Consider the following 16,225-nt stretch of genomic DNA (forward strand, 5'->3'; position numbering starts at 1 on the left):
GGCACCTAATTTTTAATATTTTGGCGTAATATACATGAAATATAGGAGAAAACCATGCAACAATTTCTTTTGAAAAAAAGTTATGAAAACAACATAATTTGATTGGTAATATGACCAAAACAAATGCATTCCTGACTACGGGTTTTGATTTTGAAACTTTTTAGTGATAACATTTATATGATGTTCAATACCAACTATGGTTGCTTTTCCATGAAAATCTAGTTTTGAAAAAGTCTGTTTTTATGGTCGGAATGAAGATTGATTTTCGGTTGCTAGGGTATAAAATCAGTTGCTAAGGGGTTTTCTTTTGATAATCATCCATATGCAAAATATATTTGTCAATTCGACACTATTTTTTATATTTTGGCGTAATATACATGAAATATAGGAGTAGATCATGCTAAAATCCTTTTTTTTAAGTTATGAAAACACCATAATTTCATTAGTAATTTGACAAAAAAATGCATCCCTTACCACGGATTTTTATTTTAAATTTTTAGCACAGATGTATGCCATAACATTGATATGATGTTCAATACCAACTATGGTTGCGTTTCAAAGAAATTTACTTTTGAAAACGTCTGTTTTTTTGTGATCGAAATGAGGATTTGTTTTCTATTTAAAATCAGTTGCTAGGGGGTTTTGTTTTGCTAATTTTCTAAATAAATCAACTGTTATGGGGCTATCATCCATATGCAATGTGTATTTGTTAATTTTTAGTATTTTGGCATAATATACATGAAATATAGGAGAAAGACATGATATAATACCTTTTTAAAAATAGTTATGAAAACAGCATATTTTGATTGGTAATTTGACATGCATTCCTGACTACGAATTTTGATTTTAAAATGTCTTAGCACCGATATATGCCATAGCATTGATATGATGTTCAATAGCAACTATGTATTGCGTTTCCAAGAAATTTACTTTTGAAAAAGTCTGTTTTTTGTGGTCGAAACAAAGATTGGTTTTCGGTTGCTAGGATATGAAATCAGTAGCTAGAGGGTTTAATTTCGATAATTTTCTGAATCAATTAGTTTTTATGGGCTATAATCCAAATGTTATATATTTTTGTACATTTGACACTGAAGTTTAAATATTTTGCCGTAATATATGTAGGCATTCATGTCACTAGTTTTGAATTTCTTTTGGGTATGAAAGAAACTAACTCCATCTGATTTTTTTCAAAAAAAAATCCCATTATGAACTAACAAAAAAATCTTTAGTTAATAAATTAAGCATGTAGCATATATTGAAGAAGTAAAAACAAGTTAGGCGCTCTAAAAGTCAAAATATAATCTCACGCACGCCAGTTTTTTGCCATTTTCCAGCTAATAAACTATTTGACTTTTGGCCCTCGACCTTGACCCATCAACATGGTCAAAACAAAAAATGACACCATCATTTTTTTACAAAGGGTGGCCTAATGAACATTTTGATATATGGTGTCAAACTTCTTCACGAAAAGCCCACGGAACTACTTGAGCCGCCGGAATATAATGATGCAATACATCAAGGAGGTAATTTGTCGTCATTTTTTTAATATTATGCGTGGTTATCGTCAAGGCGATCCAGTCGCCCCTTATACATTAATCATGTGTACGGAAGTCCTAGCTATTCGTAGAAATAACAGAAACATTTTTTAAATGGTATAATGGTATAAATATGGATAATTGTAGTATTTTAAAATTTCAATATGCTGATGATACTCCTCTAATACTTGATTGATCTGAAAACTATTTGAAGGCAGCTGTTACAGAATTAGATATTTCTGCAAAAAAATTATTACTTAAGATCAATACAGGACAATCCCAGTTTAATTGGATAGGCAGTAAAGGTATAGTAGTGAACACTTATCCCGATCTTGAACTTGCAATGTGGATTTATTAAATTTACACTACTTGGTATTGACATTCGTGTTGATCTTCATAAAATACCAAAATTGAACTTTTGGTATTGAAAACAAATGAAAAAAAGTAAACTCAAAAAACATCCAACATAGAAAAAAAGGAAAATATCTCATATTGGTAGAGTCTGTCTCATAAGATCTCTCTTAATTTCTCAGTTAAATCATCTTTTTATTTCACTTCATAATCAAGAGGAAAATTTTATAAAACATCTTAATACAGTTCTTTTTAAATTTCTTTGGAATATATAAAGTTAAGCGAGATAAAGTTATCCAGAATTATATAGATGGAGGTTTGGAAATGATCTATATTACATCGTTTATAGATTCATCAAAAATAGGCTGGATAAGAAGAATATTTACATCAAATGGTAAATGGCATATGATTCTAAAACTACAGCCAGCTTTCTTTATTTGGCAAACTGTGGAAGTGAATATCGTAATTAAATTATATCTAATTGTAAAAATGCTTTTGGAAAGATGTATTTGCATCATAGTTAAAACTAGGATTAAAATGATAACTAATTATCATGGTTTAGAAAGGGAATTGCAATTATACAAAATTTGTTAAAAAAGTGTTTCTCCATGTTCATTCCTTACATATGATGACGTTTGTAATACTCTTTCGTGCAATAAGTAATTATCTTCAGTATCATGGACTGATATCCAGCAATAAAAAAGTGTATGAAGAATTTAAATCTACCAAACGAAAAACTATTTTATCCAATTATTCCTTTTAGCCTTGAAATTATATTGAAAAAAAAACATTTCTGGAGTCCAAGATTTGTATAGAATGCTTGTCAAAAATAATACTGTAATAGCTTGTCAAGCTAAATGGGGAACCTCTTTTGACTATGATCCAGAAACATGGAAAGATATATACAATATACCTTTCATGTCTACCAATAATACTAAACTTAAATGGCTTCAGTTCCGAATTTCTCACTACATACTAACAACTTACACTTATCTTTGTAAAATTGGTCTCTCTAATAATCCTCATCCATTGTTTGCTATGTGCTCTAGAAAGGGAGACAATCACTCATATCTGTTTTGGGAATATTCTGAAGTTCAGAACTTTTTAGCTAATTTTGAAAGCCTTTTGGATATTCTGATTATACCATTTGCAATTAATAAAGAAACTATGCTTTTTGGAAAACTACCTCATAATGGCATATACCAAAGAATAGATAATGCAATTGTTCTTTTTTATCACAGGTATATAGTTTATGGGGAAAAAATAAAAAAATTAATAAAGATTGGAAAAAATGGTTAAAGCTGATAGAACTTACAAATCCCGGATAGTTGCACATATCCTTTATTAAAATATAATATTTATTTATTTGTTGTCTTACATACATGTATCATGCTTGCATTTAATTAGGCTATTGAGCAGTATTTTTTAATTCAATGTCACTATAAGAAATAAAATGTCTATCTAACTTCTTGCCTCCATTTTTTCCCTTCTTCATTTTTCTTTCTTTCTTCCTTTCTGTCTTTCTTTCTTTCTTTCTCTTCTTTCTTTCTTTCTTTCAATTCTTTCTTTCTTTCTTTTACTCTTGTTTTCATTGGTTTATTTACTATTTTTCGTTTAAGAATATGTTTGCAATTCTCCTCATTCTAGTTCACCCCATAATGTTTTCTTTCCTTCCTAATTCTTTTTTATTTTATTTGATTTTATCTCTCCCTCCTCCCTCTGTTATACAGAAACACTCCATGTAATTATACTGCTGAATGAAAGAATGGCAAAGTGAAAGATATGCATGGAAGAGAACTTTATATATATTCATATGTCATGACTATGTGATGAATGTAAAATTGGTATATTGTTTGAAAAAAATAATTAAAAAAATGTTAGCATTGGTTATCATCTGATAGTTTTAAATTTGTGTCAATAAATATTTTACATCTTGCCTATTATATATTTTTTATCAAAACTGATAAACATTTTAGTATGCGAAATCTTCAGAAATCATCTTCATTGGTAATAAATAAAAAATAAATAAATACAACTGTTATAAATGACAAATAGATAGTTTTATAAACTGTCCCTTAAACATTTTATAATGGAATTTTACCGTGAAATGAACTTATTTCTTCAAACAGAAGTAAGCATACGTTGTAAGTAGAATGCACCAGGTAAAAGCCTATCTTTTCTATGACGATTCTGTCCATCCGTGACCGATCAGTAACTTGTTATACCCCTTCCGCCTATACTTTTTGAAAATTTTCCAAATTTTCAATTAACAGAGCGATACCAAAGGTCACAGAGGGAAGACGAATTAAGGTAACTGCAGTTACCAGTATCAAACATGGCAACGATAGAAAAATACGAGAATAAACGGGTATTGTTCTCACATAAACGTAGTAGATCGTGTCTTGGAACATTATTAGCACAATTTGAAGTGTAAGTCATATCCATAGAGCCCCACATTGGAATCAAGCATATATAATTACGTATGATTAAGGTACCTCAAAAGTGATGATTAGGGTAACTTATTTACAAGTACATACATATAATTGTCCGAAAATAAGACTTTGCAAAATATTTCAACATGACAAAAATCAGGCTGTTAGAACCAAAACAAATTTGCAACAAATATATTGCATGCATATCGCCAATTAACAATCACATAAAGATACAATGCCTTTTGTACGACGTGAGTGCCAGGAATATAATGGGAATAATATCACTGCATAATTAAGCAACGCCTGTTACGCTAATAGCGGACAAATTTGTAGTCATAAGGCTTTATTTCAAGAGATCACGGTGAAGTGGCTGTTATAGTCAAGCCCTTGTGAAGCCATTTCTAAATAAAATCGAGTTGTATTGTATTCGATTTTGAAAGGTGTAAATCAAAAGATTGAACATAGTGTGTACAAGCGAAATCGAATGTATCAACGAAATTACATTATTGTTGATTAAAGGCACTAGGGATATGATTTTCGGGATGGAATGATATTCTTGTAAAAACAGGTATTAGAGTTATATTGATGATCATTTACAGATATTTCAAATGATCATATCCAGTACCTATAGCAATATATGTCTTATTCTACATTTCGTTCTCATCTCAGTTAAAGTAGCTTGCTTCCTACGTTATCACTTCCTGTGTTGGTTTTATTTTTTTCTGCAATACATGTACATTGTGTATTCAATCAGAAATTTCTGAAAAAAAATGCATCACTGCTTTTCTGGGCTTATAGTTCAAAAAACACCAATTGTGTATTGAACCTAAGTACATTTGATTTAGATTTGGATAATGCCAGTCAATAGATATTATATATAATTTGAATATGAGTCCTCCTCAATAACGTATAACGTAATAAAGTATACATATAGATTAAATCCTGGATGATTGGTCCTATTAAAATCAATAAAGGATGCAATTGATCTTACATAAACATTCCAAATATCAATATTATGATTGCTTATGTTATGAAATGTATATGTTCATGTTGTTAGTAAACTTAATCCTAAAGGCAACTAAATACTAGTACTTTGTAAGTATCGCTATTCACAAATGCTTCGGTGAGTTGTCCTAGTCACGGTGTTGCAGTTATCATAATCACGGCAAAATTGGCATTTTGAGTTAACCGAATCTTGCGTAATTTCACATGCTTGATTCCAACAACTCCGTGGATCGCTGAGCATATGACTTGGCTTCAAATTGCTAATATTGTTACAAGACAAGATCTACGGCGGTTATGCCAGAACGGACAGTACGATTTCCTCGGTTTTTTTTTTTGTGTAGTCGCCATGTTGTTACCCTTATCCGGTTTCCCCTGTGAAAGGTAGCGATACGATTTGCTATCATTATCAGTTATCTCACGACGATGGATTGCAAACAAAGTGTAATTGCTAAATCAATACAGGTATTAAACCCATGAAAAGTCTTACTTTTGTTTAAGTTGACTATTGTCAGTTTCCAATCCTTTGATCTGTTCAGCGTCTGCCGTTTCCCTGAATAATACAATTATAGTATTTGTCATCATTACACTAGTATTTACTCGTACGTAGTTAAATATACCGATGATTATAAAAAGATCATCAGCTTTTAAATTGATAAAAATCATATGATAGAATCATTGTATAAGCATATACAATGACTTCAATAAGATTGGACGAATTTAACGAAAGTTTCATTAATCTAATTGAAACATATCCATTAGGTTGGACATACATGCTAATACTAAGTGATATACATATATCAATTTTCGATGAAGTGTGATTCCTGCTTCGAATGAAACACTCACCGGTCTTTCATTTCCTTTTCCAGTTCACGGATGCGATTTTGGGATGATTCGCTACTGTAATATAAAACAAAGATAGTGTCTGTATTAAATTAAACCTACGGCTATGAACGATACATTTTATAGTTAGAAATTAGGTCCATAAATGTTACATCACAATATACGGATCCCACCACACGTAGATTCCAGCAGATAAGAAGCTCAAGGCCATGATGTGTTGAAAGTTTCGGTCCTTTTAAGGATTATACAGTGTGTATAGAAATGGCGATATAGACGGCATGACCAAATTAATTTCACTGTTGTGCGTTATAACTTATTATGAATCAAACTGCTAAATACAATTGAATGAAAATGGTCCATAGCAATGTTTACTAAATTTAAAGAGCGTTTTTTCTTTCTTTTTTTGAATATGGGAATATCACATGCTGTTTTTTAGCGTACGGATATAGATCATTTTAGGAAGAAAATATGTTAGAAACAATGAAAGAAATCATGGACTTTTTATGATATTAGGTTGGATACTATAAAACTATCGAATACATTTTATTTCATTGATTGCGTATCGATTGCGAAACGCGATACACATTTTTTTGTCTAGGTACGAAAGATACCACATCACACATTCTGTAAAACAATTTACGTTTGAATGTACTTGATCGATAACGTATTTGCCGTGATCGGTTACTGATATGATCTTAGACAAGAACAAGTACAGTTAATGTAAAGAAATAGGCGGGGAGATAAACAGTTATAGTGAATTGTGATGAATGTACAATAGAAATAGCATACTATCGCTTTCATCAAAAGAGGGTATAAAAACTGTGAAATGCTCTTAATTTTGAGATACAATCAGTAGACGTTACATATCTACTAACGCATCAAAACCGAATTCACTGTACGGATTTAATTATCCCAAAACAGTAATCTGACACTTTACAAAAATGACAATGTCAGTCATGTATAAAGATATAAATATCATATATTAAATGACAGATGTTGTTTTGTATATTCAATGCAGTAAAATTTTCAACTTAAGCTGTTTTATTTTTTGCTTTCGTGTTTTGAATATGCATTTACCTAATGCTTGGTAAATACAGTCGTTTCCAGTAATAAAGCTTTGCAAATGAGGACATGATATCTTAATGAGAGTGATTTTGTTTAACGATTTACCTATCTTTTTTTTGTTAATCTGTTTTACAGAAACAACTTCAGTATTGATTATTTATAAATCTATACATGTTAAATAACCCAGTGTGTATATATTGCAGACCTAGCTGACAGACATGTCGTTGCGATAAATCGATGATATATATTTAATGAGAACCCCTAATGAAGATATATGTATCCAAAAACGTATGCACACTTATCCTTACATTTGGGTTAGATCTTCGATTTCTCTTTCCAACCGCTTAATCTTCTCGCCTTCTGTTTCTCCCCTGTAGTTGAAATATTATAGATGAAATATTCAGAAGAATCCGGAGATACGCCTTGTATATTATATCTACAAATCTCTTAATGTTTCGATGCTTCAAACTGGGGCAGCTAAATTCAAAATCAAAAACGTGAATACTACAAACAGAATCATTACGTTATGTTAAGTTTCATATGTGTTTAGTAGATAAATGCTAAAGTACTGACAATACCGTTACCTCCCCTGCGACTATTGTCTATTATGACGTCATCATTAACTATGACAGCATCTTGTATCTAAGCTAAAGTAAATAAACAATCGCCTGAAGATGGCCTGAAAGGCCTGAAGTCATTAGCGAAAACGAATGCCGTGTTGATTTTTTTTATTCTTAATATATATATGCATATGGGACAAGGAAGTAATTCTTGAAAACCGTGTTGACAAAACAAAATTTATCAATACATACAAAACGAACACGATTACATCGTGTAATCTGAGAATCCTGTTGATATTACTTCTTTGACCCCTATATATATGCATATACATGTACATGTATATATTATTGAAGTAAGTGTATGCATTGTATCAAAGCGTCATTAACATACATGACACATTATAAATCATACAGATCGGAGAATCAACCGCAGTGGTGATGATTTAAATAAATCGTTTATTATGGACGTCAAATCAAGATATGCCCAGGGAATCAACAATGCTACCATTTCGTGGTATTCAAGTTGAACAGTTACCTATAATATATCAACAAGTTTTCTTTCAGGCAATCGATTAAAGCACCCTTTTCTCACATACCTTTCTTGTTGATCAGGTCCAATTTGAAGAGTTCCAAAAAGTGCTTCTAGTTCCTTGAAAGATTTGTCACTTTCGTTGAAAGTTATTTCCTGGATATCAACCGGGTACTCCACACTATCGTATGTTTTAGTCAGCCGGGTTGTGGCAGCGTTAGCAATATCCGCCTTCCTATTCTCTGCAAGACAGCTCTCTAGCGCAGCTATATCAGTTTCGACTTCGGTTATTCTCGCCATAAGCCGCTCCTGATACTGTTCAAACTTGTGACGATTCGAATCTTGGGTATCTTTACATTGTTTTTTTAATCCGACGACCAACATTTTGGTGTGACTGATGATTTTCTCTTCCCGTAGCTCGATATTTTTCATCAACATCGTGGTAGCTGGGTCCAATCTCTTTAGATCATCAGCTACCCTTTTTGCGCTTGATTGCAAAGGAACGAGGATTTCCGTCCTTGTATGAGAGCTAGAATCAAGTATCTTCTCCTTAAACTTGCCGAGATGGTCATCTAGGAAAGCTAACTTATGTTTGAAATGTCCACCGGAATCTAAAATACATCGAGGACATGCGAGTGCTTCTTTGCATCCATCTTCAAGACAGACGAATAGGACGTCTACTGTTGAATGGTTTGGGCAGCGAATTTCAGTTTGTATTTGAGCTCCAATATCAGCCATGCTTATATAGGATGATCTGTAAGTAAAATGACAATTGTTTAACATAATTCAATTGACTTAATCACCAGTCGCAATTTTGATTAATTCGTTACTTAAGGCTAATTGAGTATTATTTTATGTTTCATGAAATATCTTAACATACCAACACATTTTAACGATTTTGTGATATTTAAGAAATTCTTCGTTGGTTTCAGATGGGTATAAAATGATCACCTAGAGGACCATTCCATCGTTTGGAGTTCGGGAAATTGCTGGATTTACAAATGTTTCCATTCATTAGAATACACACTACATAGTTGTTGTAAAATAAACGTATGGTCACCACTTAATTTCAGTTTTTCACTGTAAACTCATTTCGAGCGATTGTTCCGTTACAAGATTTATGCAATACAGGTAGTTCGTTTCGGAATTTTCATAGGAAATATAAACTGTATTTAAAACATAAATGCATATGTATTTATTTCCAATTTACTTACTGTAATATCATTTGTCTTTTTTATTCGAGTTCAGCTGTCATTCAATATTTCATTTACGTTTCAGTCAAGTCTGCTAAATTGAAAAATAATATGTTGGTATACGAAAATAAATAAAACCTGCATCCGTAGTGTTTGATATAGCAGTCCGCATTATTTTAGCACTGAAAAATCAAAACCTGCTTCAAAATAATTGATGAATGTCCATTTAAACTTCAATATTTCACCTGATCAGTGAAAAACGTTGATATTGTCGTTTATGGGGAATAATTTGGTTTTGTGGTCATTTTTACAAATATTTAGATATAGTCCGGAGGCCAAGGGGTAAATCCCCAAAAAATCGGATATAGTTTTTTTTCTTTGCTGATTATTACACATTCATATATATATATACAGCACCATGACAAAAGTATTCGCGATTTTTTAAAATGGCGGCTCCGGCGCAGTGCGCTTCGGGCGATTAAAGGGGTATAATTCGTACAGAAATGCATGTTTTTGGCTATTTTCTTATATGACGTCGCAGATGACGTAACTGACGTCATTTGTCGAAGACAAACGTCAGCTTATTAAAATACCAACGTAAACAAAGCCACGTAAAGATGGGGAGGAAATCGGCGGAAGTTTCGTCTGATATGAAAAATAATAGATTTAATAGAAATGAAGTCATACGGATATAAAACTTCAGAGTTGGTGAAGGCAACAGGAATACCAGAATCTACGATTAGATCCATATGGAAAAGGAATTGGGAAAGTGGAACTTTGGAAAACAAAGCAAGAACAGGTAGGCCGTCCAAGTTGTCATCGAGAGACAAAACATGGCATTTTCGTTACACAAAAACAAACAGAGGCAAAGTATTGACGGGAATAACTAATGAATTAAATGAAAGATTGGATGTACAAAATACAGTAAATAGTCGAACTGTTCAAAGATTTCTTCATAAAAAGGATCTGAAGCGCAGAGTTGTCAGAAAAAAGATGGCTGTTTCGGAAGTAACTCGTAAAAAACGTTTAAGCTGGTGTTTAGAAAAAAGACGACTTAGTGTGGAACAATATTGGAAAACTATAATATTTTCTGATGAAAGTCAGGTTGTAATAGGTGATAATCACCGTATATATGTGTGGAGAACAGCCCGTGAATCTTTTCTACCAGAGTGCATGTGTCCTCCCCGTCAGCGCCGGATATCTGTCATGGTGTGGGGGGTGCATCACATATTATGATGTAGGAACTCTTTGTAAAGTTGACGGAAATATAAATGCCCAGGAATACATAAATATACTATATGATAATCTTTGGCCTGTTATCGCTCAGCATTTCGCCGACAAAATATATAGATTCCAAGACGACAATGCCCCCGTACATCGGGCACATGTTACAAACGAAATTTAAGCTGCAAAATAATATACCACCCATTATATGGCCTGCACAATCACCAGACATTAATATTATTGAAAATTTGTGGCTTAGAATCAAAAGGACTTTGCAAAACAACGCCCGGAACATCGGATCTGCAGACCAGCTGTTTCTAGCGATTTCCGATACATGGTTTTCATTCACTCTGCAATACGTCAGATCTTTATATAATTCAATACCTCGCCGTTTGTTGGCAGCTATCAAGTCCAAAGGTCACCTCACAAAATCCTAGGTAAGTGCAATTATTTTAATGTTGTTTATATAACGTTTTCCGTCAGCGATGCTTAATGAAATGACGTCCGCCATCTTGGAAAATCGCGAATACTTTTGTCATGGCGCTGTATATATTATATATAATAAGGTCAAGGCGGGTGTTGTGTTCTCAGCCTTGAGCAATTCGAAATATTCAAGATGGTGTCCAAGATGGTCACCAAATTAAAAAAACAAGCAATAGTTCCTTCAGTAATCACATAAAACTAACATTAAAACTATATCTATCCCACTTTAAAGATTTGTAGAATACCACTGGTAGAAGTGGAAGTAAAATGCAGTATATTCATCAATACCAAAAACAACATGGCGGACAAAACAGCGTCAAATAATAAAAAAACGATTGAAAAGATACAAAAGGATTACAAAAGACAATTCCATTTAGTTTGAATGTCAAATACAAGGTTGAAGAATTACAATGACGGATGTGCCCAATATATTTAATTTGAAATTAATCTTTAATAATTGCTAAATCCAAGATGGCGGACCAAAATGACGCCAAAATCTATGATATTTATTATAGTCTCGACGCCAATTAACGAGGTTCTCTTTGTTCAATATGTCTGATAGCTTTACTTCTACTGAATAATTATTATCTTTTGGCATGTATATAAAACAAATTATATATAAAGATCCAGGTGTGTGAGAAGCACAGATTCTTAACTATATTGAAGGATTCAAGATGGCATCTTAGATAGCCTCTGGAATCATGCCATTGTGATAATTCCTTTACATTCACAACGAATACAAAAGATGAACTATTTACATTTGTAAATTATTATCTATAGGTAGAGTATTCATTAGCACTCTCATTATTCAAGATTTCAATATAGCAGACACAAATATGGCCACCAGTAGCTGCTATATTTGTTCAAGATCGTCGTTATATTTTGGAAGTCTTCATAGTTCTCTCATAATACAGTACTTGCCAACAGCAAACTGAATTTATCTCACTTAAGTCTAAACTGCTAGTTGCTAAAGTAATATGTAGTATATACATTGTACATCGATACAAATAAACCAAGATGGCGGATAAAATAGCACAAAAAACGCCCGAAATGTTTTAATAATCATCTTATTTAAGGGTTCATCTTTCATGTAAGGTCTCCATTAACGTTTTTGTTATTAGAAACTCCAAGATAACGGACACATACGGACACCATATTCATATACAAAGGTAGATAATTTGCATGCCAAATATCCTGAATCATCAACATGTTATACTACTGGAATAATACTGAATTTATATACATGTATTATTGAACATTCAAAGACGTTAACCACTTAAAGGTAGCCCCAAAATGTGCATAATAGCTGTATGTATATGTACATATAGAATGCATTGTCCTCTGATCCCATTACATTTTCAAAAAAACTCTCACTTATGAGATAAACATGACGACGTGTTCGGTAACAGTTTCTGATCGATACCAACGTCGTTTGACTACGTCATCGGAGATGGCGTGATCGGAAACTAGCACCGCCCAATTGTTACGTCGACTAGCAACTAATGGCGTGATCGGAAACAAGTCCCGCCTACCTCGAATCTGATTGGTTAAACGGAAACAGGCGAGTCGGGGTGTGTGCTAGCTTGCAGGCGTGTGTTAGTTCGAAAGACTAACACACAGCTGAGCGAGGGTTTTGGAAAAAAAGTAGTGAGGTAGTATATTTAACCAAGTAAGTTTTATATAGCGTAAATAAAGGAGAGGCGTATTCGAGCATACTAAAGGGAGTTGATTTTCGCTGACAGTAAGTCTAACTTCTGATTTTACAACAAATACAACATTAGCTATTTGGGCAAACACGTTCAATTTTAGTAAACGTTAGACTTATATAATGCCGTGATACAAAACTTTCTTTTACTTTGTTCGGTATAATGAACAATGTATTTCCTGGCAATAGGGAGACATGGCAATGTGTTTATCCATGACATCGCAAAATTACCATGTCTCCCTACCGCCAGGGCAATGAAATATTTACATGGCGTTTTCCCCTCGTAATTGATGGACTTAAGTTATACTAAAGTCATACGTTCGCGCTTTGTTTGTACAGCGCGATAACCACCAGCTACTCTCAAACTATATATTGTGACAGTCGACACGTGGGTTAATCACACATAGACCACTCTATATAATCGTTGTCCTCAGATCTGTTTGTCAACTGATAAATATTGACAGTTAACATTTATACATAGTCATATTAATCGCACCAATTTTGTGAAGACAGGGTATTATTTAATGTTAGATAAAATATTTGACTAAAACTTTTTAATGCCTTTACAGACACTTAATCTGGGAATTGCCAAAAAAATAGTAATCACGTTACCCTTGAAAGGCCATTTACTTAAATATGTCTCTGTATTATGTTTAATAATTTGTTGCACGATACCACGAAATGCACAGTACACTGGTAAGAGCAAATCGAGTACACGCACCCGTGCCACTGGCGTTTGAAGGGCATTATCTAATAACTTCATTATATCAAACAGCACAATAAGTAATAAATAAAAAGACATACAGCAATCTAGTGTTTGCATCTGCATTCGAATTTCAGGTTATATTACCAGAAATTGAATGAGTATATATCGAAATTATCATACCAATAATATGAGGATTTAGATAAGTTTTTTTATATTAATCCCGATTTCTAGATACATGTACACCAAGATATGACGAATGCATCATCATACTTCAGTTTTCATATAGTTTTCAACGTCCTATAATCGAAGTGTATAGCTTATATTACTGTCTAAATAAAAGCACTGCTCTTACATGTATCATAATAACATCATTGTATTTGTATCTCTGACATTGTTTACAATGCTTCATTTCTCATCAAGCCTACCGGCAGAGAGGTAAACCCGTCTGTCTATCAGTCGCTGTGGTTGATGATGATATCTCACCAACAAAATCGGCATCTTAGACACGCTTAATTTATCAACGTTATAATGCATGTTGCATTCAAACGCTTAAATGACTTCGATGCTTTGATGCACTGGATCAGGAAATCCCTATCTATTTATAGACAGATCGGTCAATCAACTTTCAAGCAACTTTTATCAGTCGATCATTGTATTATAGGGAGTCACGTGGGGTACGACGTCCAATGAGATTGGCGGGAATACTTTTATTTGTGTAAAACACCAATAATATTACTCCAAATTACGTTTTTTATCGAGTAAAAACAGTGGGATTTTTTCGTTTTACATACAATTTATTTTAGAAATACTATTTTTAGATTACATTTAATTCGTTAAGGGGCTAAAGTGCATAAGACATTCTGGTACTATTAAATTGTATTATTTACAGATATGTTCAAACACCTTATACTAAATGTTCAGGAAATGTGTACATTAAAAAATAAAAACAAAAATGGGTAACGAAAGATTGATGTTGTCCAATACCGATAGTTGAAAAAGTTAAATTCACTTTGATATAAGTGTCAAATACTTGATAATGATTAACTCAGAACGAGGCTATGTGACCACATCAACTGTACCAACATATATACAATGACGTCCAGTAAAAGCACACCCGGCAAAACACAAAGAAAGTTGTTGTGTACCTAGCTGTGTATCTGATGAAATAATGATGATTCTGTATAAATTCATCATATTCTAAAAGATGAGGCTATCACAAAACAGTGGATTATTAAAATTAAAAGAGATAGGGGACCATTATTTAAGGACGTTCCGAACAGTGATCGAATGCGCCGTGCGCTCGGACCTCCTCGGGTCAATGAGGACAATCGGAACTGCACATGGAAACTCTTTTGTGACTGAGATTATGAAGAATAGCGATCTATATGTTATCCGCCTAACGATATCTTACCTTTTAACGGTAAAATCAGGATAGTATAGTCGATAAACGGCGATCTGTCGATATTGTACTTAATTCGGTTTGCCGAAAGCGTGAAAATCAAAGTTTGTACGGTAGGTGTAGGACTTAGCTTCGACAAACTAGAAAAAATAATGTTGTCAGAGTTTTGAATTTGGCTAGGCTGAAGCTACATGTATCTTTTGAGAAGCAAATTACATAACTCATACAAACGGACTGGCATAGATCTTCGCCGATGTGGTCTTGTACTGAATAAAATGAGATTTCATAACAATCAAGTGTTTAAAACATTTTCTGTTCATCTGTTAAACTGGGAAAATCTGACACTTAATATACTTGTATGTGTTTAAAGGACTATGCATAATTAAATCAAGATATTCCAATTTTGCCGAGTAATCCTCTAGTATTAAACTACAGATACAGAAATATTTTCATCTCTCCATCGCCCCACCCATGCATTTCGTTCAATTTGTACAAGCCAGTACATTTCATGAATATTGCGTATGTAGATGTCTACATGTACAGTATCATGTTTAGCTAATTAAGACCTTCAATAAGCACTAACACTTTCGGGAAACAAGACTTTATTCACTGTATACATATACAATAAGACATTACTACTGTATTTAGATGATGCATGTATTTCATGTTTTGAGAAAATGCATGGAAGTACTCTGATTCAGTAGATCAAATACTACCTTACGTAAAAGCACATGTAAGCTAGTTTCAACAACAGTATTATAGCAGTGATATAGAAACTAAACACGTACCTATCTACAGTAATCAGCTGAACGTAAGCATAGACCGAGGATTCGGAATACGATTTTTTTTCTTAGGCGTACACTTAAGCTTAGGTCTACTGTACAGTACATGTGTAGATAATCCTAAGGATCCAAAAATCTGTTTTAGTTTATTTCAGATAATAAAAGCATATGTCTACATGTATTAAATATGCATATATCTCCTCAAAAACATACAAAGAAATACAGTTATGTATGATGAGATCGATTTCATCGACATTTTTGTGATCAAGTTGAAGTTATAAAAAATTATGCTTCAATATCTGGCTCAAGCGACTATTTTAGTTAAGATATCTTGACTATGGAAGGATAGATTTCAATTAAGTATTTTTAGTAATTGAAGTGGAATCTTTACACGGAATTTTCCATAATCATTTTTC

At 32.9% G+C, this 16,225-nt stretch overlaps 1 protein-coding gene across 1 annotated transcript in view; it reads right to left on the minus strand.

The window, feature by feature from the left end:
* Positions 1–16,225, minus strand: part of LOC138329825 (tropomyosin-like) — a 1,360,115-nt gene that overhangs the window by 816,569 nt on the left and 527,321 nt on the right. The window contains exons 2-5 of the mRNA XM_069277118.1: positions 8,385–9,071; positions 7,537–7,599; positions 6,167–6,220; positions 5,811–5,873 (exon numbers count right to left, since the gene is read on the minus strand). Coding sequence (XP_069133219.1) covers positions 5,811–5,873; positions 6,167–6,220; positions 7,537–7,599; positions 8,385–9,055 — 851 coding nt within the window. The 5' untranslated portion in view covers positions 9,056–9,071. The remainder of the gene's footprint in view (positions 1–5,810; positions 5,874–6,166; positions 6,221–7,536; positions 7,600–8,384; positions 9,072–16,225) is intronic.

Source organism: Argopecten irradians, chromosome 8, assembly GCF_041381155.1.
Source record: "Argopecten irradians isolate NY chromosome 8, Ai_NY, whole genome shotgun sequence".
NCBI classification, from domain to species: Eukaryota; Metazoa; Mollusca; class Bivalvia; order Pectinida; family Pectinidae; genus Argopecten; species Argopecten irradians.